The following is a 24,278-nucleotide window of genomic DNA, read 5'->3' on the forward strand; positions in this document are numbered from 1 at the left end:
TTTACAGATGACGAGACCCAGGCTCATAGACATGGAGTGAATATTCCAAGCAGCAGTGGAGTGGGGATCAGCATGTAACTAGGTCTGCCTGATTCCAAAGCCTCAATCCTAGTATTAGGTTAGGTTGCTGCCCCAGATGATCCAAATACATTTCAACAGGAGCCTTCATTAATGTTGGAGATTTCAGGAGAAGAGGACAGTGAGTTGGCACCAGAAGCTTCGGAGTGAGGGGGACCACAGGATGCCCTCAAATCGTACCGCAGGAAAAGCAGTCTTTTCCTCACATATGTCTGGCCATACGGCTTCAGCATTCCGTCAGGGCCACAGCCCCGAAGCCCATAACCATGGCGCCACCCACGCCTGCCCTCTAGCCTGGAACCTGCAACACAGCCCTCATTATGCCCTTTGATGTGACACTCAAAACTGAGCCCCTGCTCTTCAAGCCAGACAGGCCCTGGCCTTGGGGCTTTTTCCATTTCTGAGGCATGATTCAGCCCAGGAGACAAGACCAGACACCTTCGTTCAGAGGAAGGAGGGCTGGATGGTGCATGGAGAGGAAGAAAAACAGGAGTGAGAATGGGGCTGCAGGGGGAGGGGGGGAGGAGCAAGCAGAGGGAGCCCACCTGCTCCAGAGCTGCACAGAACACGGCCACCCACTGACCAATTTATATTCCATGTAGCCAAATCTATTGATTTAAACGTGAATCCAACTGTGCTTCTAAATTCCCAGAAAAATACTGATAACATTTCACATTTACGTCATACAATGTGAGTGTCAAAACACTTTCACACAAAAAAAACCTTAAATTTGAGTTGCTTTTTCAGATAATTTGCTTTTCTTATTACAAAGCAGCATATGCTTATTGAGAAATATAGGAGAAAAAATTTTAATGTAAATTTAAAAATTGCAAATATGTATGCGTTATACCACTAGCGATAACATTTTCAGCAGAGTTTTGCATAACTTAACATAAAATCACAGGCATTTTTTTTTTTTTTTCAACGTTTTTTATTTATTTTTGGGACAGAGAGAGACAGAGCATTGAACGGGGGAGGGGCAGAGAGAGAGGGAGACACAGAATCGGAAACAGGCTCCAGGCTCCGAGCCATCAACCCAGAGCCTGACGCGGGGCTCGAACTCACGGACCGCGAGATCGTGACCTGGCTGAAGTCGGACGCTTAACCGACTGCGCCACCCAGGCGCCCCATCACAGGCATTTTTTAATGTTACAAAATATTCTGCTCTGACAATTCACAATGACCGCATTTATCAGTATAGACGTGCCACAATTTCTGTAGCCATGCCTTAATTATTAGACATTCAAGATGTTTGCAAAAATACTATGATTATAAATACTGCCATGAACATCTTTTCAATTACATCTTTGTGTGTAGATCTGCTTATGTCCTAATACTAAATTTCTAGTAATGGATGTAGTAGCTCAAAGGATTTGAATATTTTTGAGTACATAAGGCCAAGTTACTCTCCAGGAAATATAGTTTACGCTCCCGCAGACAATGTGTGAGAGTATACCTCTCAAGTCTCTGTTTTGAGCCATGAGCCAGTGAGTTAGGTAACAAGCATATCACATGACAGATGAGAACTGAACACAAAAAGTTTAAGTAACTAGTGGGGCATTCACAGAGCTGAGACCCAAAATCTAGTCTCCTGGATGTGACACCAGGGCCCTTCCCACTCTGCCTTCTTGATGAGGAGAGTTCTGAACAGGTTTTCCTGAGTAATGGAGCTGTATAAAAATTTATTTTTATGTCAATACTTGTTGGTGAAAATATTTGTTGGGGCTCCTGGGTGGCTCCGTCAGTTAAGCATCCGACTTCAGCTCAGGTCATGATCTCACGGTTTGTGAGTTTGAGCCCCGAGTCGGGTCTGTGCTGACAGCTTGGAGCCTGGAGCCTGCTTCGGATTCTGTGTCTCCCCGTCTCTCGGCCCCTCCCCTGCTCATGCTCTGTCTCTCTCAGAGAGACATATTATTATCTCAATAATAAATAAATGTTAAAAAAAGTTTTTTTTTTTTTAAAGAAAGTATTTGCTTAAATCTCCCATTTCTTGACCTTATTTGTGCCATGGACTCCTTTGGCAATCTGGTTAAGCCTACCAACCCTTCTCGGAATTATGTACGTGTATACATGTATTAAATAAAATAAGGAAATCAGTTATTATGTTATTTTATTTTATGTTATGTATTGTATTGTATTGTATTGTATTGTATTATATGTAATCTCTATATCCCATGCGGGGCTCAAACTTATGACCTGGAGATCAAGAGTCACATGCTCTGGGGCACCTGGGTGGCTCAGTTGGTTAAGCATCTGACTTCGGCTCAGGTCCTAATGTCGCTGTTCATGAGTTCGCGCCCCACATCCAGCTCTGTACTGACAGCTCAGAGCCTGGAGCCTGCCTCAGATTCTATGTCTCCCTCTGTCTCTGCCCCTCTCCTCCCCACTCCCCGGATCCCCTCTCTCAAAAATAAATAAACATTAAAAAAAAAAAAAAAAGAGTCACCTACTCTGCTGACTGAGCCAGCCAGGAACCCCTGTATCTGCTCCTTTGTAAACGCATTAATACCAAGTCTAGTACTGCATGTTGGAGAGGCAGTCCACACGAGTCCTGAGTGTCCCTGTACATTCTTGCTGAGTGTGCCAGACCGCAAGGCTTATCCCTTGCTCGATTCTGAGCAGCATCAGTAGCTGGTCACTTAGGCAACCAGTCTAGCTTATTTTCTGCTTGCTACATTTGTCGCTTGCTCAAAAAGTGCACCGGCCCTGGGGCCTAAAGTCCTGTCTTTTAACAAAATCTGCTTCACGTGCTCCTGTGACCTGGTCCCGCATGCCTGGTGGAAATAGAAATTAGGGAAACAGCACAAATCCACTGACACTCTGGCTCTACCCCTTTTGCCGTGACTAATACAATCTTTCATCTCAGATCCAGGACTTTTGTGACTTCTGCCATGATCCATGAAACTGTGGCAAGCTGACTTGGTAGCTTGTAAGTCGGGCAAAATCTCAGAGCCTTCACAGCTCTGACCCCACATTAATTTCAAAGTAGTGGTAAGCATAAAATGATATTTTGAGATATAGGCAACAGCTGTTACTCAGACCAAAAATACCTGTCATTTTTACCAGTGACAAATGGTCATAATTGTTACTGGTGACATGGCTACAGTCACTGGGATTTGTTGCTTATATTCATAGTTAAAGGAAATGCTAAATTTCAGTTACAGGTTTAGGAAAATAAATGTCAGGGTTTTTTTCCTCATTTGAGTTCACAGATCTTGTCTGCTGCCGGCTTCCCAAAAGAACACCAGCAAAACCTGTTGATCAAGCAAAGTAAGGCTATTAGGTATTTACTGCAGCAAGAGAAAATAACACCTTGACTGAGATTTGGTAGTATCTTAGAAAGGGGATTTCAAGAAAAGAGATTTGTAGGATTTGGGGGTCTGGGCTCACATGATTTAAGGTGGTTTTTCAAAGCAAGAAATTGATGGGGATTGGGCACAGTTTAGCATACACAGCCCCAGAGAAGCAAGGGTCTTAAAACAAATCTTGATAAATAGACTTTGTCATTATGGTGAGCTCTTTGCCTGTGTGTGCATTCTGTGGTCTTGACAGAGCAGTCATCTGTCCTCTCCCAGATGAGCAAACGATTTGCCCAGATAAATTAATTTCTTGAGCTAGCAGTTAATCCATTTATCTTCCTGGGCAAGAATTTTCTGGAACAGTTGCATCATGTTGATATGGGTGGTGTCAGTTCTTACTCAACAAGACCAACTTCTTAGACTGAAATCCCTTTTCTCACAAAAGTGGAGGCCTGCCTCCTTTTGCCTCCTTTTGCCTATTTTTGCTGTCTATCCTTTCCATACTGTGAGTTTACCATAGGTGAGGGTTAAATCTTATAGTCCCAGAGGTGGAATTAGTTTGCTTTCCATATATTTGTATTCAAAACATTTAATATGTACTATTTGTAACATTTGCCTTTGTTAATATTGCCTGCTTTTAAAAAAAAAATTAATATTGGGCTGCCTAGTCAATTAAATGTCCAACTCTTGATTTCAGCTCAGGTCATGATTCCAGGGTCATGGCTTTAAGCCCCACGTCAGGCTCCGCACTGAGCATGAGGCCTGCTTAAGATTCTCTCTCTTTCCCCCTCTGCCCCTGGCCCCAACTTGCACACACACTCTCTCTTTCTCTCTCTCTAAAATAAAAGAAAAAACCTTCTAATGGGGTGCCCGGCTGGCTCATTTGGTAGAGCATGTGACTCTTGATCTCAGGGGTTGTGAGTTCAAGCCTCATGTTGGGCGGAGAGATTAGTTGGAAAAAAAAAAAGGAAAAAAACAACCACCTTCTCTTGACTCACAGCTATTGATTCTTTTTCCTCTTTGCTCCTTGTTTACATTAAAATTCCTACAAAGAACAATCTGTACCTATTATTTCTAATTACTCTCTTTTCATTCTCCTTTTGAAATAAACTCTTATCTGGAAAAATTCAAAAATTCAAAAATGAACAAAAATACAGAGAATTGTAGAGTATGCATCACCCAGATTCATCATAAGCTCATAGTCAGTCTTGGTTCATCCACACCCCATCCCAGCACACACTCCCACTGTGTCATTTTGAAACAAATCTCAAACGTTGTATCCCTTCACCAATAATTATTTTAGCATATCTTTAGAAGATAAGATTTTTTAACCTAACTATAATGCCACAAATCTTGAAAACAATACCTTAATACCTAAAACATCATGTGATAAAATAGCACAATATCACAGTGCCTTAAAATTAACAATAATTTCTTGGGGCAGCTGGGTGACTCCGTTGGTTAATCGTCTGACTTCGGCTCAGGTCATGATCTCCTGGTCTCTGAGTTCGAGCCCCACATCAGGCTCTGTGCTGACAGCTCAGAGCCTGGAACTTGTTTCAGATTCTGTGTCTCCCTCTTTCTCTGCCCCTCCCCTGCTCACACTCTGTCTCTCTCTCAAAAATAAATAAATATTAAATTTTTTTTAAATCAACAATAATTTCTTAATGTAATTAAATATTGAATCAGGGTTCAAATTCCCAGCTGTCTCGTAAATAATAGCACATTTTCGTTTGCTTGTTTGAGTCAGGATGTTAAAATGCCCATATATTGCATTTGGTTGCTATGAACCTTAAATTTATTTTAATTTAGAGATCCCTCCACCACCCTCTCTCTCTTTTTTTTTTTTTTTAATTTATTTATAGAAGAAATTAGGTCACTTGAGTTTCCTAGAGTCTGGATTTTGTGATCACATCCCCTTGATATTTTGCTTAACCTGTTCTTATCTCTATTTTTTTCTGTAACTTGGTAGTTGGCAGGTAGACCTGGTGACTTGATCAGATTCAAGTTTAGATGTTAGGTAAGTAGAGTTCAGAGATAGAGCAATGATCTCATATCGGGGGGACCACGATGTCTAGCTATCTCTTTCTCACTTTGTCTCTCTTTTGCAATCTTTGGTGATCATTATCTTTGTGGGTATTTTCAATGGTTACATTGTTCCTTCTCCATTTAACAATGAGAATACTTTTATAAAGAGAAATTTCCTCTCATCGACTATTTGGCTATCCTGATATACAGTTTACATAGAAAAGGCAGGGAGCACCTGGGTGGCTCAGTCAATTAAGCATCTGACTTCGGCTCAGGTCATGATCTCACTGTTCATGAGCTTGAGTCCTGCGTTAGGCTCTGTGCTGACAGCTCAGAGCCTGAAGCCTGCTTCAGATTCTGTGTTTCCCTCTGTCTCTGACTCCCTCCCTGTCTCTGTCTCTCAAAAATAAATACACGTTAAAATTTTTAAAAACAAAAAAAGAAAAGGCAGGTCACATTTGATTCCTTTTGTTTTCATCTGTTTGTTTTCAAAATAGTGAATTGTTTCCTTAGTATCCTTCAAAGCTGAATTTTGAAACTGTGGGAGGCTTTTTTTTTTTTTTAATGTTTATTTATTTATTTTTGAGAGAGAGAGAGATCAGGAGCAGGGGAGGGGCAGAGAGAGAGGGAGAGAGAGAATCCCAAGCAGGCTCCAAGCTGTCAGTGCAGAGGCTGATGTGGGGCTCAGACTCACAAACTGTGAGATCATGACCTGAGCTGAAATCAAGAGTCCAACATTTAACTGACTGAGCTACCCAGGTGCCCCTAAAATTTGGGGAGTTTTTATGGTGTCATTACAAACTCCTGGACTTAAACATATTTTACATGCTTCCACTCATTTTTATTGACGGAAATTCCATTTCTAATCTGTCATATTGTCAAAGATCAAAGTTTGAAAACACACAAAGGCTGTGCAAAATGGTTCAATCTCTATGGACAACAGTTTGGCAATATTTAACAAATTATAAAATGTACATTTCCCTTGACCCAACATTTTACCTTTAAGAGCATGACCTATAGATACACACACATGCACAAAGTGATCATGTACAAAGATATGAATTGCAGCCTTGTTTACTTTAGCCAAAATTTGGAAAGAGATATTTGTACACCCATGTTCATAGCAACATCATCCACAGTAGCCGCAAGGTGGAAGTAACACAAATGTTCCTGGATGGGTGAATGGATAAGGAACATGTGGTGTATATACATACAGTGGAAAGTTGTTCGATATTAACAAGGAAGGACATTCTGACACATGCCACCACGTAGATGATCCTTAAGAACATTATGCTAAGTGGCACAGCCAGTCACAAAAAGACAAATGCAATACGACTTCAGTCAAACTCCTAGAAACAGAAAGCAGGACGGTGGTTGCCATGCCTGGCAGGAGGAAAAAAATGGAAGAAAGGTAGTGTTTGATGAGTATGGAATTCCAGTTTTGCAAGATGAAAAACGTCCGGGCCTCGTCGCACAGTGCTTGCTCCCACAGCACACACACTAAAATTGGAGCCACTGGTTGCACAACATGACTGTGTTATAGCCCTACTGAGCTGTACAATTAAAATGGTTAAGATGGTAAATGTCATGTGATACGGTGTTTCCAATTACAAATTAAAAACTTTTTTCCACCGTTTAAAAATGTAAAGAAAACTTTAAGGTTTAAATTATTAGCATGAATTTTACCATTCTTTGTATTGTGCTGTGCCAGTTTTGGGTTTTTTTTGTTGTTGTTGTTTTATGTTTTTTTTTTGGGGGGGGGAGCAAGTCAGCAAGAGAGAGAATGCCACAGAAGTGGGGCTTACCAGAAGTGGGGCTTGTGTTCACTGGAAGCGGGGCTCCAGCTCACCCCATAGGGACTCGGGCTCAGGAACGGTGAGATCATGACCTGAGCCGAAGTCCGGTGCTCAACCAACTGAGCCACCCAGGTGCCCCTGTGTAGTGCCAGTTGTAAATGCAAATATCATAGTATTTAATTCGCATGTGGAATCAGAAATTGCACAATTTTCATGGTGTGGCTTATCTCTAGGGAGTGCGGTGAGCAGTCCAGAAGAGACAAACACAAGAAAACCTGAGGAAGGTTGGGGAGGGGTATTGCCCCCCCCACCCCCCCCCCCCCCCCCCCCCCCCGCCTCCCCTTCCCCCTAAGCTCAAAGCCAGACTAGGGCATGCTTTCTTTTCCAGCCCAGACCTGTGTGCTCCCGCCAGCCGCCAACGACGGTGCCACACCCTGGCCGAGTCTGGAGAGAGTCCGGCCAGTCGTCTCGCCTTCCTAAGGCCCACTGCCCAAACCAGGCAGACAGGCAACTCCCAACGGTACCGTCGCCTCCGTGGGGCGCCAGTTGCGCTCCGTCCCTGGGTAGGAATATGGACAAGAGACCCCGGCACTGCCAGCCCCGGGAATGGATGGCCCCCACCGCACCCCGCCCTGCCCCTCCCCACGACCCTGCCCAGGACCCTTCGCCCTTGGCGAAGGTGGCAGCAGTCACAGAGCAGGGCTACCGCTATGGCCACAAACCATGAAGCTGGCTCTATGCAGGGATCACAAGCGTTGGTGGCAAAATCTCACGTAGTGCTGTCCAGTGGAAAAACAATATGAGCCACATAGTACGTCATTTCAAAATTTCTAGTAACCACATGAAAAAGGAAAAGGAGGGGCGACTGGGTGGCTCAGTCCGTTGAGCCACCGACTTCGGCTCAGGTCATGATCTCGCAGTTCACGAGTTCGAGCCCTGCTCTATGCTGACAGCTCAGAGCCTCGGATTCTGCGTCTCCCTCTCCCACTGCCCGCCTCGCTCACGTGCTCTCTTTCCTTCTCTCTCAAAAATAAATAAACATAAAAAAAGTAAAAGGAAACAGATGAAATTAATTTCAATAGTACATTTTATTTAGCATATCTAAAACATAATAATTTCCGCAGGTAATCACTGTGAACAATTATTAACAGGCACTCAACTTTTTTTTTTTATGCCAAGTCCTCAAACTTCAGAGCTATTTTACACTTAGGGCACATCGCATTCCAAGCACTCAACTGCCACATGTGTGGCCGGTGGCTAATGTAGTGGACAGGGCAGGTCTGCAGAATGAAAACAGAAGTAGGAGGTGGCTGGGGTACCATGTGTGCTGTTGCCCCTGGTGGCATAACATTGGCCGCTGAAACAAACATCTACCAACATTTGTCAGTTACATCACATGAAGAAGCTGTGCGGCACCGGAATTCCTGTGAGTGTTTCCGATGACTATTACGTTGCTATTTTAACACTGTTAATGAAAATTTAAGTATCCCTGTATATAACAGTGCCATCCGGAAATTCATTACACAGTGGTTCTAATGCCGGTACTGAAAAACATAGCCCCCGATCAATAAACATAGAAGGGGCAATTAGATGTGTCAGTTGCCATGAAGGAGGCCGAGTAGTTGATCTCATGCTCCATATTGTTAATTTAGGGATGAACACCTTGGGAAGTATTGGAAAATTCTGAGAAATCAAAATCAACATTCAAGCAGACACACTTTTAACTTTGCAAAATGGTTACATAACCAGGCAAAAAGAAAGGAAAAAACAAAACCTGGCCACCTCGCCTCAAGACCCTAGCCAGAGTTCTGTGCACCTGCGCGATCCTGGTTGTGCGTGTAAACACTCTGAGAATCACCCTGTGGGGTAGTTGCCGCAAGAACGCTGCCTTGAGGTAGTGTTTCCGTCTTCACCAGCCTTCTCCTTTTAGGAGGTACTTTACTGACGGACTAGCCTGTCATGTAGTGGTGAAAGAGGGTAACTACAGGCCACTCTATAAAAAGCTTCATGTCTAGTATTTGATACATCAAAAGAGTAAATGCAGCATAAAATAAACTCCTGGAGACCCACCGTTCAAGTGAAGAACATTATCTATTGATGCATCCACCTGTACGCCTCTTTCCTATCTTGCCCTGCCTCCTAACCAGAGGTAACACTGGCTTGAATTTTATGTTGACCATTTTTTTTAATTTTTAAAAATATGTAGCTTTATCATATGTGTATGCATCCCTAAACGAAATATTTTTTAGTTTACTTGTTTGAGCTTTATAAATGTGGAAACATGACTTTATTTTTTTTTTTTAAGTAATAAACTTATTTTGTAAGTAACAAACTTATTTATTTTGAGGCAGGGGGAAGGGCAGAGAGGGAGGGATAGAGAGAATCCCAAGTAGGCTCCACACTGTCAGCAAAGAGCCCAGTGTGGGGCTCGAACCCACAAATCATGAGATCAGGACCTGAGCTGAAATCAAGAGTCAGACACTCAACTGACTTAGTGGTCTCATGACCACTCTGTGGTATCATGACTTTATGTAGTTTTCTGCAACTTGCCTTCTTCATACATTGTATTTGACCAGGTTATGTATGTAGCTGTAGTTCATTTCACTATATGAATATATCGCTTTTTGATTTATACATTCTCCTGTCAGTGGCCATTTGGTGGTCTCCAATTGTTTTGCTGTTGTAAACAGTACGGCAATGAATATTCTTATGCATGTGCAAGAATCTCTGTGTCATATATTTAGTTCAACTTTACAAAATATTGCCAAAGTGTCTCTCACAGTTGTACCAATGTACAATTCTAAGAGTTAATTCAAATAATCTAATTTGTGGATTCTTTTAGTTTGCTACGTATGCAATACATTAGCCGCAAATAATGACCGTATTATTTCCGTCTTTCTCCTTATATCTGTCCTATACTTGCCCTATTGAGCAGATGTCTTGTTCTGCTCTAAAAGGAACAGTAGCTTTCAATGATTCACTATTAACAGTGATGACTATTATAGGCTTTTTTAGAAAAGACAACCTTTGAATGTTAGGAAGTTTCGTTTTATTCCTGTTTTACTAAGAGCTTTTTGCATGATTGGATGTTGACTTTTACTGAATGCCTTTACTACATCCACTGGGATAGATAATCATATAACTTCTCCTTTAAGCCATTAACGTGGTGAATTAAAGTCACGAGTTTTTAGGTTAAATCATCCTAATATTCTTGGGATAAATCCAGCTTAGTCATGATGAATTATCTTTATCATACACTGGTGGACTTGATTTGCTAATATTTTGTTTATAACATTTCCGTCTATGTTCAGGAGGGATTCTGGTCTGTTATTTTCTTTCTCATACAGTCCTTCATTGATTCTACTTCAAGGTTGTACTAACCTCATTTGAGTTGGGGAGTATTGCTTCTTTTGATAGTCTTTGTAAGAGTTGTTATAAAATTAGGGTAATTTATCCTATGAAAACCTGCTAGGAATTGCCTAAAAACCAGCTAAGCTGCTGCTGCTGCTGCTTCTTCTTCTTCTTCTTCTTCTTCTTCTTCTTCTTCTTCTTCTTCTTCTTCTTCTTCTTCTAAAGCTGCTGATTCAATTTCTTTAATACCATTGGAAACTCAGCTTCTCTTGTTACTTCTTTGACAAATTATATTTTTCTAGAATTGTTTCCCTTTCGGGGTGCCTGGCTGCCCAGTAGGAGAAGTGTGCAACTCTTGATCTCGGAGTTGTGAGTTCGAGCCCCACGTTGGGCATAGAGATGACTGAAATAAATAAAACTTAAAAAAATATATATAGAAATGTTTCCCTTTCTAAGAAGTTTTCGAATTCACTGATCTAATGTTATCCGTGATATGTTCATCTTATGTTTTTAACTTCTTCTGTATTTGTCGCTTTCTTCTGTTCTTTATTTCAATTACTGCCTACTTTTGCATGCTATTACCCTCTTTCTGACTGAATCTTTCCAGAGGGTCTATTTTATCTGGCATTGGCTTATTGATCATCTCTATTGTACATTTGCTGTCCCTGGCATTAATTTTTGCTCTTTATTTTTTCCTTGTGCTTTGAGTTTATTCTACGAAGTTTTTTTTTTCTTTTATCTTTTCCTCTTTCCTTTCTTTTCTTATTTATTCAGAAAGAGAGAGTGCGCATTAGTGGGGGGAGCAGCTGAGAGAGGGGAAGAGCGAGAACTCCAAGAAGGCTCTGCATGGACAGTGCAGAGCCCAACACAGGGCTCAAACCCATGAACCGGGAGATCATGACCTGAGCCGCAATCAAGAGTCAGATGCTCAACTGACTGAACCACCCAGGTGCCCCTCCTCTTTCCTTTCTTTCCCTTCCTCTCCTCTTTCCTCTAGCTCACTAATTTTCAGGGGTTTTTTCCTAATGTAAGTATCTAAAACTATAAATTTCCCTATGCTTACCATTTTTGCCACATCTACCAGTTTTGATATGTAGAATTTTTATCACATATCATATTGTTGTCTCTATGCACTGTTCAATTTCTATGATGAATTCTTACTTGACTCATAAATTATTTAGAGGTGCACTTTCTAATTAATTTCCAAAACTGGGGGGGGGGGGGCGGAGTATCACTTTTCTTTCTGTTGCAGACTTCTAGTTTAATTGCATAACATAGATCTATGATCATAGGTCATAAAATGTGGTTTATGTAAGCCACATGACTTGAATGTGTTGAAACTACCTGTATGGTCTTTTATGTGGTCAATTTTTAGAAGTGTTCCGTGTGGCGGTGCCTGGGTGGCTCAGTTGGCTAAATGTCCGACTTCAGCTCAGGTCACGATCTCACGGTTCGTGAGTTCTAGCCCTGGTTGTCAGCACAGAGCCTGGAGCCTACTTCAGATTCTGTGTCTCCCTCTCTCTCTGCACCCCTTACCCTGCTCACTCTCTCTCTCTCTCTCTCTCTCTCTCAAAAATAAATAAAAACATTTTTAAAAAATTAAGAAATGTTCTGTGTGTACTTGAAAATAATGTCTATTCCTTGATGGATGGATGCAGAGTAATTTGTAAACATCCACTAAGTTGGGCTGCTTGGCTATATTACTCAAATCTTTCCTGACTTATCAATAATTGAAAGCATTGTACTGAAATCTCCCACTCTGTTAGCGGATTACTCAATTTCTCTCCATAGTTTTATAAATTTTTATTTTATATATTTGGGTGCTATTTTAATAGGTACCCACAACTTTAGAACTATTATATCTTCCTAATGATGTAAACCTTTTATCGTCATAATGATAAAAGGCCCTAGTAATACTTTTTGCCTTATATTCCATTTTGTCTAAAATCAATATAATTACACCTGCTATCTTTTACTTAGTATATGGCTGGTATATCTTTTTAAATCATTTTACCTTCATCCTTTCTGTGTCCTTTTACTTTAAGTGTGTCTAAGTTTGTTTGTTTGTTTGTTTAGGTGAGTTATATGCCCAATGTGGGGCTTGAACTCACAACCCTGGGATCAAGAGTCATATGCTGTACCCATTGAGTCAGCCAGGCACCCCTAGGAGTGTCTAAATTTTTTTAAATGTAGGTCTGAGAATCAGTCTTTTAATAGGTGGTTTAATCTACTTATACTCCCAGTGGTTACTGATGGTATTTTCATTTCTACCATCATTTTACTTTCTATTTGTTCTTTTCTAAACTTCTTTCTTCCCCCCCTTTTTTTTCTGCTAAATTGAGCTGTTGGGTTTTTTCTTTCTTATTCTGTCTTCTCCTCTACTGGTGTGGAAGTGATACTTTCTCTGGGTTTAGTGATTACCCTTGAAATTTTACCATGCACATTTAACAAAGTCTGAAGTAAATCAGTCCCTGAGCCTTCTCAGGAAAAATACAAGGAAGTTCACTGACTCTCATCATCCTCCCCTCCCCTCCCCTCACCTATGAATCATTATTATCCAGCCTTTGTTCCTGTCCTTTGTCAAGCCCACATATCATATACCATCATCATCTTTCATTATATTTATGCAGACAGTGTTTGTTTGCAATTATCTACATGTTTACTAATTTCTTTGCTCACAATTTCTTCTTGCATTTTTAGACCTTCCTTCTGGGATCATTTTCCTTCTTCCTGAAGTACATCTTCTAGATGTACTTGTTTTAGAGAAAGTCTGTTCATGGTAAAATTCTCAGGTTTTTTTCCTAAAAATATCCCTGGTACACCTTCATGTTTCTATTTGACACTCATTCTTGAAACGTAATTGTGCTGGCTACACAATTCTGGGTTGATGGCTATTTTCCATCTTCTTGTACTTTGAAGATGTTTTTCTATCTTATAGATTCATGTTCCTGTTACCATCTTAATTGTTGTTTCTTTGTAGTTAATTTATCTTTCCTCTCTAGCTGCTTTTAAGATCTTTGCCTGTAGTGTTCTGTGGTTTCTCTACAATATGTCCAGGTATGGGTTTCTTTTTTTTTTTTTTTTTAACCTATTTGATGTATGTGTTTCTTCTGTCCATAGGTTCACATCTTTCATCAGTTCTGGAAATTTGTAGTCATTATTAGCTTTTCAAATACTGCTTCTCCTTTACTCTCCCTTTTCTCTTCTTCTGGGATCCTGACTGGATATTTTTTAGACCTCCTCATTCCATCCTCCCTTCTCTTAACCCTTCCTTCGTATTTCTCATCTCCTTGACTCCGTGTGTGGCATTCGAGGTCATTTTCTCAGATATGTCTTCCAGTTCACTAATTCACTATTCAGCTGTTTAATCTGTTGTTGAGCCTATCCACTGAATTTTTAATATCAACAATTAAATTCCATTTGCTTCTTTTTTGGAGATGTCTAGACATTTGCAATAGTCTCTTTACCTTGCTTATTTTTTTTTTTAATGACAGTCTTATTGAGATATAATTCACAAACCATAAGATTCATCCTTTGGGATGAATTCATTGTGGGTTTTTTTATTTTTAATTTTTTTATGTTTATTTATTTATTTATTCATTGAGAGAGAGAGAGAGAGAGAGAGAGAGAGAGAGAGAGAGAGAGAGAGAAAGCACAAGCAGAGGAGGGGCAGAGAGAGAGAGAGAGACAGAGGACCCAAAGTGGACTCCATGCTGACAGCAGCGAGCCTGATGTAGGGCTCAGGCTCACAAACCGTGAGATCATCACCTGAGCTGAAGTCAATCTCTTAATCAACTGAGCCAACCAGGCGCCCTCATTCTGTGTGTGTGTGTGTGTGTGTGTGTGTGTGTGTGTGTGTGTGTTTTAATTTTAATGTTTATTTATTTTTGAAAGAGAAAGGAAGCGAGCACGAGCAGGAGAAGGGCAGAGAGAGAGGAGGAGAGAGGATCCAGAGCAGGCTCTGGGCTGACAGAAGAGAGCCCTATGCGGGGCTCCAACTCATGCACCATGAGGTCGTGACCTGAGCTGAAGTAGGACACTTAACCGACTAAGCCACCCAGGTGCCCCCAATTCATTGGTGTTTAATATAGTCACAGAAGTTGTGATACTATTACCACCATCTACTTCTAGAATATTTCTGTCACCCCAAGAAAGAAATCCCATGCCTGATTGGCAGTCACTACAAACTTCCCTCCACCCCCTCCCCCGGAAACCACTAATCTATTTTCTGTCTCTATAGAGTTGCCTATACTGGACATTCCATAATATTTCTAAGGTTCATCTATGTTGTAGCGAGTATCAGTACGTCATTCCTTCTTGTACCGAATAACAGTCCATTATATGAATATACCACATGTTGTTTATTTATTTACTAACTAAACTGATGGAAATGTAGTCGATGGAAATCTGGGCTGCTTCTGCTTTTGGCTATTATGAGGAATGCTGATACGAGCATTCATTTACCAGTTTTTGTGTGGATGTATATTTTCATACTATAAGACATATAAAAACCTAGAGGGCTGAGGGAATGTACCCAAGGAACACAAACTTTGAAGGGGGGCACCCGTCCCAAAGCTGAGGTTCAGACCTCACTAAAGAAGATGTGGTTGCAGCCCACTGGATGGCAGAGAAGACTGCAAGGTGGCTTGGGTCACAGCCTGTCCTCAGTCTCTGGAAAGGCAAGAAGTAACCTCCTGGGACACAGATGAGCTTCTCTCAGGGGACAGGTAGACAGGCACACAGGTGCACAGAAGCAGTGTGGGTACCGTGGCTGGATGGAGGCCCAGAGCATCTATTATCCATGTGAGAGGGCCACAGGAAGGTGATCACCAGGCTGGACAGGGGCTACAAGTTCACTGAGACTGTGCATTCTGGGACACCACACCACTGGAAGTCCTCTCATCAAGACTACCCTCCAAAGGTATAGCTCCGGAACCAGCAGAAGCCCCTTCCTCCCCTAATGTCTTTCCAGCGCCCCCTACTGAAAAAACTTATCATGCTCATTGTAAGGTAATCTGTCTCAAGGAATGTTGCCCATTATCCTACAGGAGGTATTGGTAACTGAATTTGGAGCTGACGGTCCATAAATTCATGATTGGCACACCAAGTACCTAAGTTTTGAATACAGGGAAAAAGAAGTTTATATGACCATCGGATCGGTAAGGGAAGTAAAAAGAAAGGGGACTTCAACTGTAACTTCCCTCTGTAGCTCCCACGTGAGTGGCTCTCAAGGTTTGCTCTGAGTCCACTCTAATCTCAGGAGCCTCTTGAAAGCACCTGCCCACTCTTTCCAGCTGCCGCACATTGCTGGGGATTCTCAAGCACACCCAGAAGCTGATGTGAGCTCACGTCTGCCCATAAAGTCAGTCTGCAACACCTCTGGAGAACTGTGCCCTCTCCCTTTCACCTGCCTTCCCAGCCTCTCACAAGGGCCTCTGGAATGCCACAGGGCAGAGGGTTCTGGGAAATGTAGTTTCTGCTTCTCCGTGCCACAGAGGAGACCTCAGAAGGTGGAGACAGTGACAAGACACAATCCCTTAGAGACCTGAGCTAAAGCAGAGTCTTGAGTCAGATCCCCCACATTGACACTTGTCCAAGGGAGGCTTCCCAGTAACCGCTGAAATGGGCATTTGCCCTCAGGGTCACCCACCCTTCCCTTTGCTTTCCAGTCAGGCTCCCCTACTGATCTCAAGTCCGGGATGTTTGGTTTGATGGATTTTAGTGCTGAGGGACCTTGGAGATTTCCCCTACTCTCTGCACAGCCAACAATACATTAAAAGTTTTTGGGTTCCCCCACTCCCCAGGATCCAGTTGGTTTTTAGGGAGGGAGCCCTTCAGAGAATCTAGTCCATCACACTGCCAAAAGCAGATGATCCAGGCTACTTTTTAATAGGATAATTCTAACTCTGAACCCTCCTTTAAAGTCAGTGGAGTACTTTTGATGCCATTGCTGGCAACAGAAAAAAAACTAAGAAAGAAGTGATTCAAACTTGTGGCTGTTTCCCAGAGGCCTTTGAGGATCTGATGAAAGGAAAAAATATATCCTCAACACATGTTGCGTACAATTTCAGGTGGTTTAAAGACCCCTGATGCGCATTCTCAGACCCTAGTCACGGAGAGTAAGAACCTGACCAAAGAGAAATAAGGTCCCATACAAAAATCTCCGCCCAGCTTTTATAAAGAGGACAAAGCCATTGGGATTTTTCTCCCAATGCTTTTCTAAACACAAATAAAAGCATCCATTGAATCATCTGTCAAGGAGCAATGACAATCCCCATGGAGTGGTTGGGCAGGGACAGTAAGGTTGCAAAAAGTATTAGTTCCGTATACACTATCCGGGTACAGCCCAACAAATGTTTACTGACTGTGTAACTGAGAACCGGTTCTGGTTAATGGGATCCAGCTTTGTCTGCTGGGTCCATTTAGAATTATGACTTGCCCATTGTTCAGTGGGGGATCCTGTAGCCAAACAAATGAATAGTTAATTGGAAGTCAGGCAACTAGGGCTTTTTGCTTTAGGTGGAAACTTAATTCCCAGACAATCCATACATTATGTATAGACTGCCTTGACCTGCTTCTACGCTTGGCACTCAAGCCAGGGCCCAGCACAGGAAGATCATGGAAGGGGGGTGGGGATGAGAGCAAGGGTGGGGGTGAGTGACCCAATTTAGAGCTTCCCTCTCACACTGCAGGGATGAGGAACCTCCAGGCCATCGGAGTTGAACACACAACACTTGATTGATCATTAGGATATCGCTGTGGTTGCCTCTCCTACAGTCCAGAAGGTAATCTTTCGGAACTCCTATGCGAAGCAGAGTTCAGCTGCCTTCAGAAGGAGTTTGCAGTTTCTTATAAAGTGAACTAGGCATTTACAATATGACCCAGCCATGCCATTTACCAAAGACATACTTATCTAAAGAAATGAAACATTTGTCCACACAAAGACTTGTACCTGAATGTTCCTGGCAGCTTTATCATGATAGCCCCACACTGGAAACAGTTCAAACGTCCTTCAACTGGAACATGGATTCAGAAAACTGTGGTACATCCAGACAATAGAATTCTGCTCCATAATAAAAACAACGGAACTCTTGATATATATGATATGAATGAACCTCAAAAGCATCACACTAAAGCTAGATGATTTATATTTATATGGAATTTAAGAAAAGACAAAATTATATGGGCACCTGGGTGGCTCAGTTGGTTAAGCGACTGACCCTTGGTTTTAGCTCATGTCATGATCTCACAGCTCCTGGGTTCGAGCCCCACATTAGGCTCTGCGCTAACAGCACACAGCCTGCTTGGGATTCTGTCTCCCTCTCTCTGTATCCCTCCCCCACTTGCTCTCTATCTCTCTTTCTAAAAATAAACAAATAAGCATAAGAAAAGAAAAGACAAAACTATAATGACATAAAGAAGGTCAGTGGTTTTCAGGGTTTGGGGGTGGCAGGAGGGAGTGACTACAAAGGGGCACAAGGGAATTTTCTGAGATGATGTGATTATTCTGTATCATGACCGTGGTGGTGGTTACATGAAAACATACACTTACAAATCGCATTGAATTGTGCTTAAAATGAAAGAATTTCATTGTGTGTAAATTGTACCTCAATAAAGCTGATTTAAAAAAAAAATTAGGTGGGGGCACCTGGGTGGCTCAGTCAGTTGAGCATCTGACTTTCGCTCAGTCATGATCTGACTGTTCGTGGGTTCGAGCCCTGTGTTGGGCTCTGTGCTGACAGCATGGAATTGGCTTCAGATTCTCTCTCTCTCTCTCTCTCTCTCTCTCTCTGCCCCTTCCTCATGCTCTTTCTCAAATATATTTTTTATTTTTTTAATGTTTATTTATTTATTTTTGAGAGAGACAGACAGAGAGAGAGAGCTGGGGAGGGGCAGAGAGAGAGGGGAGACAGAGAATCCCACAGGTTCAAAGCCCAGAAAGGAATTCAAGTCCTTCCTAGGATGTGGAACAGGCTACCGAACCCCCCTGGTGGGGCTCAAGGGGACCCAGAAGTGCTTCAGATGACTGAGCTTCTGGTCTTAGCTTCCTCTGGATAGAAGCACCGCCTTCCCAGAGCTTCCCACCCAAGAAACATATTTCTTGCCACCAGCATGATTATCACAAGTTGTCCACCTTCTACCACCTTCATTTGGCCTCCCACAGACCTTGGAAAGCAGCTGTGGTGATCACCCCCATTCTGTAGGTGAAGAAACCGAGACTCAGAGAGCTTGGGTGGCTGTTCCAGGATCACACAGCCCTGAATCCACCCAGAAGGGGCCAGATCCTACCTAAGTCTTCTCTCTTCAAAGCCCTCACTTTCGGCAGCACATGGTCCACTTGGTGAATGGCTCGCCTACTTTTTTTTTTTTAATGTTTTTTATTTTTGAGAGAGAAAGAGACAGCACGAGTGGGGGAGGGGCAGAGAGAGAGAGAGAGAGAGAGAGAGAGAGAGGGGGAGACACAGAATCTGAAACAGGCTCTAGGCTCTAAGCCGTCAGCACAGAGCACGATGCGGGGCACAATGCGGGGCTCGAACCCACAAGCCATGAGATCATGACCTGAATCAGATGCTTAACTGCCTGAGCTACCCAGGTTCCCCTCGCCTAGTTTTAAAGGATCAGGCCTATGAAGATACATTGAAAAGTGAAAATATTCAGGGTACCTGACTGGCTTAGTTGGTGGAGAATGTGATTCTTGATCTCGGGGTCATGAATTTGAGCCCCACATTGGGCAGGGAGTTACTTTAAAACAACTTTTTTTAACTTAAAAAAAAGAAAAGAAAAAGAAAGCCAAGATTTTCTAAAGACTAATAGCTCTGGGTCTCTGTAACATTCTTGTAGGTGATTAAATTTCAAAGTCTGACAACACAAAGTTCAGGGCTAACAGTTCTTAAACCATTTTTTAAATATTTAATTAATTAATTATGTATGTATGTATGTATGTATGTATTGAGAGAGAGAGAGAGAGAGAAAGACAGAGAGAGAAAGAATCCCAAGCAGGTTCCCTGCAGCCAGAACAGAGCCTCATGTGGGGCTCGAACCCACGAACCGGGAGATCATGACCTGAGCGGAAACCATGAGTCGGACGACTAACCAACTAAGCCACCCAGGCACCCCTCAGAAATTCTTAAATAGACTTAAAAGAAAGAGTGCTGGCTTAGAGTGTGGAGACAGGACGCGGGTCTGCCTTTGCTTCTAACTTGCTGTGTGACTTTAGACTTCAGTTGCCTTAGCTGCTGAGTGACAGAAATAGATGAGATCAAAGGCTCGCCAGAGAGCCCTGTGTGGTGCCTGGGTCATCACCTTGGAAACCGTATCGGGGGCAAAGGGATGGCACCCGGGGCCCTGTTTCTCTTCACTCAGAGTGGCTCCACTTGTATCCGCTTTCTACCCCGGGCCCCCTTGCCAGATGCTGCCTTAGCCCAGGTTCCCTAGAAGCAGAGCTCGAGGCAGGATATGTGTGTGTGCCGCCACTGGGAGAGGGATGCAGCCAGGGAAGCTGCAGTGAGGAAAAGGGGGCGAGACAGACGAGGACAGAGAGCTTTGCCGAGCTGGCCGCCATGAGCGTCAACTATGCTAGATCCGGTGGGACCTTCTCTAAAGAGGCTCTGTGAAGCTTAGGACAGTTCATCCAGAAAGAGGAAGCAAAGATTTCTCTGCCAAACCCTGTTTCTTGTCGGTCAAAGTTTCACTCCGTGGAGTGTCCGACACCCCTGAACTTCTGAAAGCAGAAGTTCGGAGGGGGTGTGGGTGCAGTTGGCTTGTGCTGGAATGAAACAGGTGGCAAGCACCTGGAAGACAGGCGTGGCTGAGGGGACCTTAGGTGACGCACCAGAAAGTAACCGATATGGCAGTAATTGAAAAAGAGTGAGAACATCTGCTACATAAAAGTTGAAGCCACTGGGCTGGACAATCCCAAAGGACCTTCCCAGCTAAAAAGTTCATTGGGACATGTTTCAGTGGAATGGCAGCTCAGAGGGCTGAGACCATCCACCCTTCTTGGGTGAAGGAACCATGTCCCCAGAGAGTTGCAAGCAAGATCCTTGGAAACGTGTGCCACTCAGTGCCCAAGGGTTGATGCCAACTTTGCTCTGCCCCTCGGCCCCCAAATGTCCATGCAATTTGAGAGCACATGAAGATGATGTTCTTAGAATCCTGATGAGACAGGAAAGAGAGGGACTGATAATCCCTCCAGGCTGGGGCAAGGGGGGGGCGGGTTTCATCATGTTCATTCAGGAAGGCCTGGCCCCCCGTCAGCCTGGGATCCCTTCCACTCAGGGGGCAGCTGCCAGCTCCAGACGGGAGATAGATTTGTGGGTATTTAAGGGATTGGAGGATTAAATGGGCCAGAGAAGCTTCCTCCACACAGCCTCATCCTCTAATGGCTGGAAGCCCAACCCTGGGTGTTATTAAACTGATATTACATCACAGGCACTTCATACCCCTTCCTTTGAAGCCAGGCTTGCAAAGCCAGCAGGGAATAAGAGATTGGGGTCAGAGCTGGCACATACATAGATCAATCTGTAGGAGGAAGATCAGACTCACCAAAATTAAATCTGGGATCCAGTCTGAGCATTGTCATTGGCTGACCCTGGGGATGCTACTTCGGCTCAGGACACTGGCTTTCTCTGCTGCGAAACAGGGACACTGCCAACTCTGCTCATGACCTGGTGAGGAGCAAATGAGAGAAGAAAAGCTATAAAGCCAACCTGCCCTTTAGTGGGGCTGCAGTGGGCGCCAGGGTGTGGCCTGTGGGCTGCTGGCGCCCAGGATGGGGCTGATGGAAAGTGACCCCGGGGCAGGCACCAGTCACAGCCAGGATAGGACATGGGCTCTGATCAAAACGAGAAGGAATAAAAACTCGGCAAGTCTCCCAGCAGAAAAGACAGGAAGGAAAATGGAACTGAAACAGGCACAGCTGGGACCCCTCAGGTCACACAGGACACATCAGGTCCAGGGGCAGACTGCAGTAAAGAAGCAACCCACCAGTGCCAGGTTCTAGGACAAGTGCTCCACGTGCACTACTCCACTTAATGATCACACCCCGCGATGCAGTAGATGCAACAGGATTCTCCTTGTTGCAGATGAGTAAACTGAGGCTGGGAGCGGTTGAAGAATTCACCCAAGTGTCACGGCAAGTTAGGAACAGTACCGGGATCGAAACCCAGGCCATCTGCTCGCAGACTGTTCTTGGGATCTGCCCTTTGTTCTTTCTTCTCACAGGGACGCCGTCTCCCCAGGCGGCCTCTTGGGTTCTGACTGTCATCTGTATTCCTCGGACTCGCAAGTCAGTCTGCCATGCTCCCAGATCTGGCCTGAGCTCCAGATCCACGGGACCAACAGCCTTCCCGACCCACCTCAGGCATGCGTCCAAGGAAGAAGTCTCACTTACCCTAAACCTGCTCCAACCCACTTCCCAGAGGGCATCTCCACCATCCACCCAGCTGCAGAACCTGGCCAGAGCCTGGACTCTTCTTTCTTCACCCCTGACATCCAAGTCACACGCATGGTACCCTCCATACAACTGAGGTTGTCAAATCTCTCCTTGCCACGGTGGCTCCTACCAGAGCAGGCCCCTCACTAGAACACGGGCACACCACATACTCCCCGTGGCGGTCTCCAGTCCTGCCTCCTCTCATCCGCCTAACACTACAATGCAAATATAATGGGGCCACTTCCTAGGCTGTCCTTCCCAGGACAAAGGCCCTCTTCATCTGCGCCCTTCCCCAGGCCAGCTCCTCTTGCTCTGCTGCTCTCACTGAACCTCCTTCTGTTCTCCAAACACCAGCTTCTCTCTGGATGCTGAGCCTCCTGGCTGGCGGATCCCTCTGCCTCAGACACTTCCGCACTCACTGTGTTCCCTCCATCCCTGCTCAGACTTCACTGTCAGCTCAGAAGTCCAAAGTCGCCAGATGCCTGGTCTGACCCCACCCTTCCAAGTCTCTGAGGCCACAACACTGAGTACTTTCCCCACCACACCATTTACCAACGCCCCCTTCAGCCACCATATGTAAGCCTTACTAGAGCAAGGTTTGTGCGTTCTGGCCCCACGGTGCCCTGCTCACAGCGGGGAGTTAATAGACGTTTGAGTGGGAGAGAGGGCAAGCGACTTTTCCAAAGCCACAAAGTCTAAGAGAGTGACAAATCCAGAATTGGAATCTGCACCAACTCATCCGACCCCACCCCAAGTTGGAAACAATTAGCTACTCCTCTCCGTATTACCCTCTTATCCCGCCCATTATTTAATTCTTAGCGTCACGGACCACAGAAGTGACATTTTATAAAGCGACATCTTCCATTTGAAAGATGGGCGCGCAGCGCAGTTAGGGAGGACATCCCTCCGTCCCCCGCCGTCCCTATCCCCAAGGACAAGGGAAATCCCGCCTGGCCTCCTCCCCCGGGGGCATCTGGATCTGGTGAGTCTTTCTCCGGCCCGACTCAGACCAGTATCCGGGCCTCGGCCAGCCTAGGCAAAGCTTCCCGCCCAGACCTCGCCGACGTCCCCAGCAAAGCCCAGCCCCCACAGGGCCACACGCGCTGCGCGCGCAGGCCCGCACTGCACCCCGCTCTCCTCCGGGGACGCCACCTCGGTCGCGTACCTCCTACCCCCGTCCGGGCGCGCCCCGCCTCCCTGGTTCCGTCCGCCTCGCGTCCCTCCCCTCCTCCCCGCCTGCGTCGGCCCCGCCCCGGGTCCCGCCCCTCCCGCTCGCGCCCCCGGGGCTGAGCGCTCTCCCGCCGGCCCGCCACGCCCCGCCCCGCGCCCGGTGTCCGCTGTCGCCACCGCCGGGGCAGGGGACCGCTTCCCCAACTTGGAAAGCGGGGCCGCAGCGCCCGCCGCCGGCGGGGCAGCCATGGAGGCAGCGGCGCGGAGGCGGCAGCATCCGGGAGCGGCGGGCGGCGCGGGCGCGCAGCCGGGCGCGTCCTTCCTGCAGGCCAGGTGGGCGCGTGCTGGCGCGGGGAGCCGGGACCTGGGGGCGGGGTCCCCGCTGGAGGAGCCCGGGGCGGCCCGGGGGCTGCCCTCGCTGCGCCCTGGCGCCTGGGCCCCGTCTCCACTTCCCTTTCTCTTCCTGGGGGTGCCCCGGGCCCGGGCCGGCTGGAGGACAGTCGCTGCTCTGGGGAGACCTCTCCAGGGGTCCAAGAGACTCGAGGTGGGGGGCGGCGGGCCACAAGACACCTCCGCTCACCTTGCCCCCAGCTCAGCTGCCTGCCCCGGGCTCCATTTCCAAGTTCTCGGGGTCCCTACAAGCTGAATAGGACTTGGATTCTGGTATTAATCGGGAAGCTCACTCCTTATCCCAAGACTGAGAATGGAAATGCCAGGGACAGGGAAGTGTGGAAGCTTTCCTCCATGAGGGAGGGCTTTTCTCACTCTTGTGCTGCTCCCTTCTCTCTCCAAAGGGAAGAAGTTCTTGGTTTATGTAGTTGAGACCAGGAGTGGCCGAGGAAGAGGCACGGAAACCACCATTTAGTCTTTCCCTCCATTCTGCCTTCACCCTGTCCTATAGGCCAGAAACATTCCTTGCGTTGAGCAGGCCTTTATTAAGCGCCTCTGCTGTGCCCAGTGCTGTGAAGCCGGGAGGGGCTCACAGTGCGGAAGGGGCTGAGAGGTCATCGCGGAGAGCAGCGGCGAGGAAGTGGCACTTGAGCCGGGTCTCAGAGTACTCAGTAGGTGACTCAGGGACGAAAAGTTCTTCCAGCCAGGGCGAAAGCTTGAGGAAAGTCAGGT

The 24,278-nt window shown here is 45.2% G+C and overlaps 1 protein-coding gene across 9 annotated transcripts in view; it reads left to right on the forward strand.

The window, feature by feature from the left end:
* The window catches only part of CLN6 (CLN6 transmembrane ER protein), a 45,628-nt gene that overhangs the window by 5,485 nt on the left and 15,865 nt on the right, over positions 1–24,278 (forward strand). Inside the window, exon 1 of one of the 9 annotated variants that reach the window (XM_042941581.1) lies at positions 23,348–23,489. The exons of 7 other annotated variants lie outside the window; for them this stretch is intronic. In XM_042941581.1, coding sequence (XP_042797515.1) covers positions 23,404–23,489 — 86 coding nt within the window. In that variant the 5' untranslated portion in view covers positions 23,348–23,403. Of the gene's footprint in view, positions 1–23,347; positions 23,490–24,278 lie in introns of those variants that run through there. One more of the 9 variants, XM_042941582.1, reaches the window with a different exon arrangement.

This window comes from Panthera leo, chromosome B3 (assembly GCF_018350215.1).
Source record: "Panthera leo isolate Ple1 chromosome B3, P.leo_Ple1_pat1.1, whole genome shotgun sequence".
Classification (NCBI taxonomy): Eukaryota; Metazoa; Chordata; class Mammalia; order Carnivora; family Felidae; genus Panthera; species Panthera leo.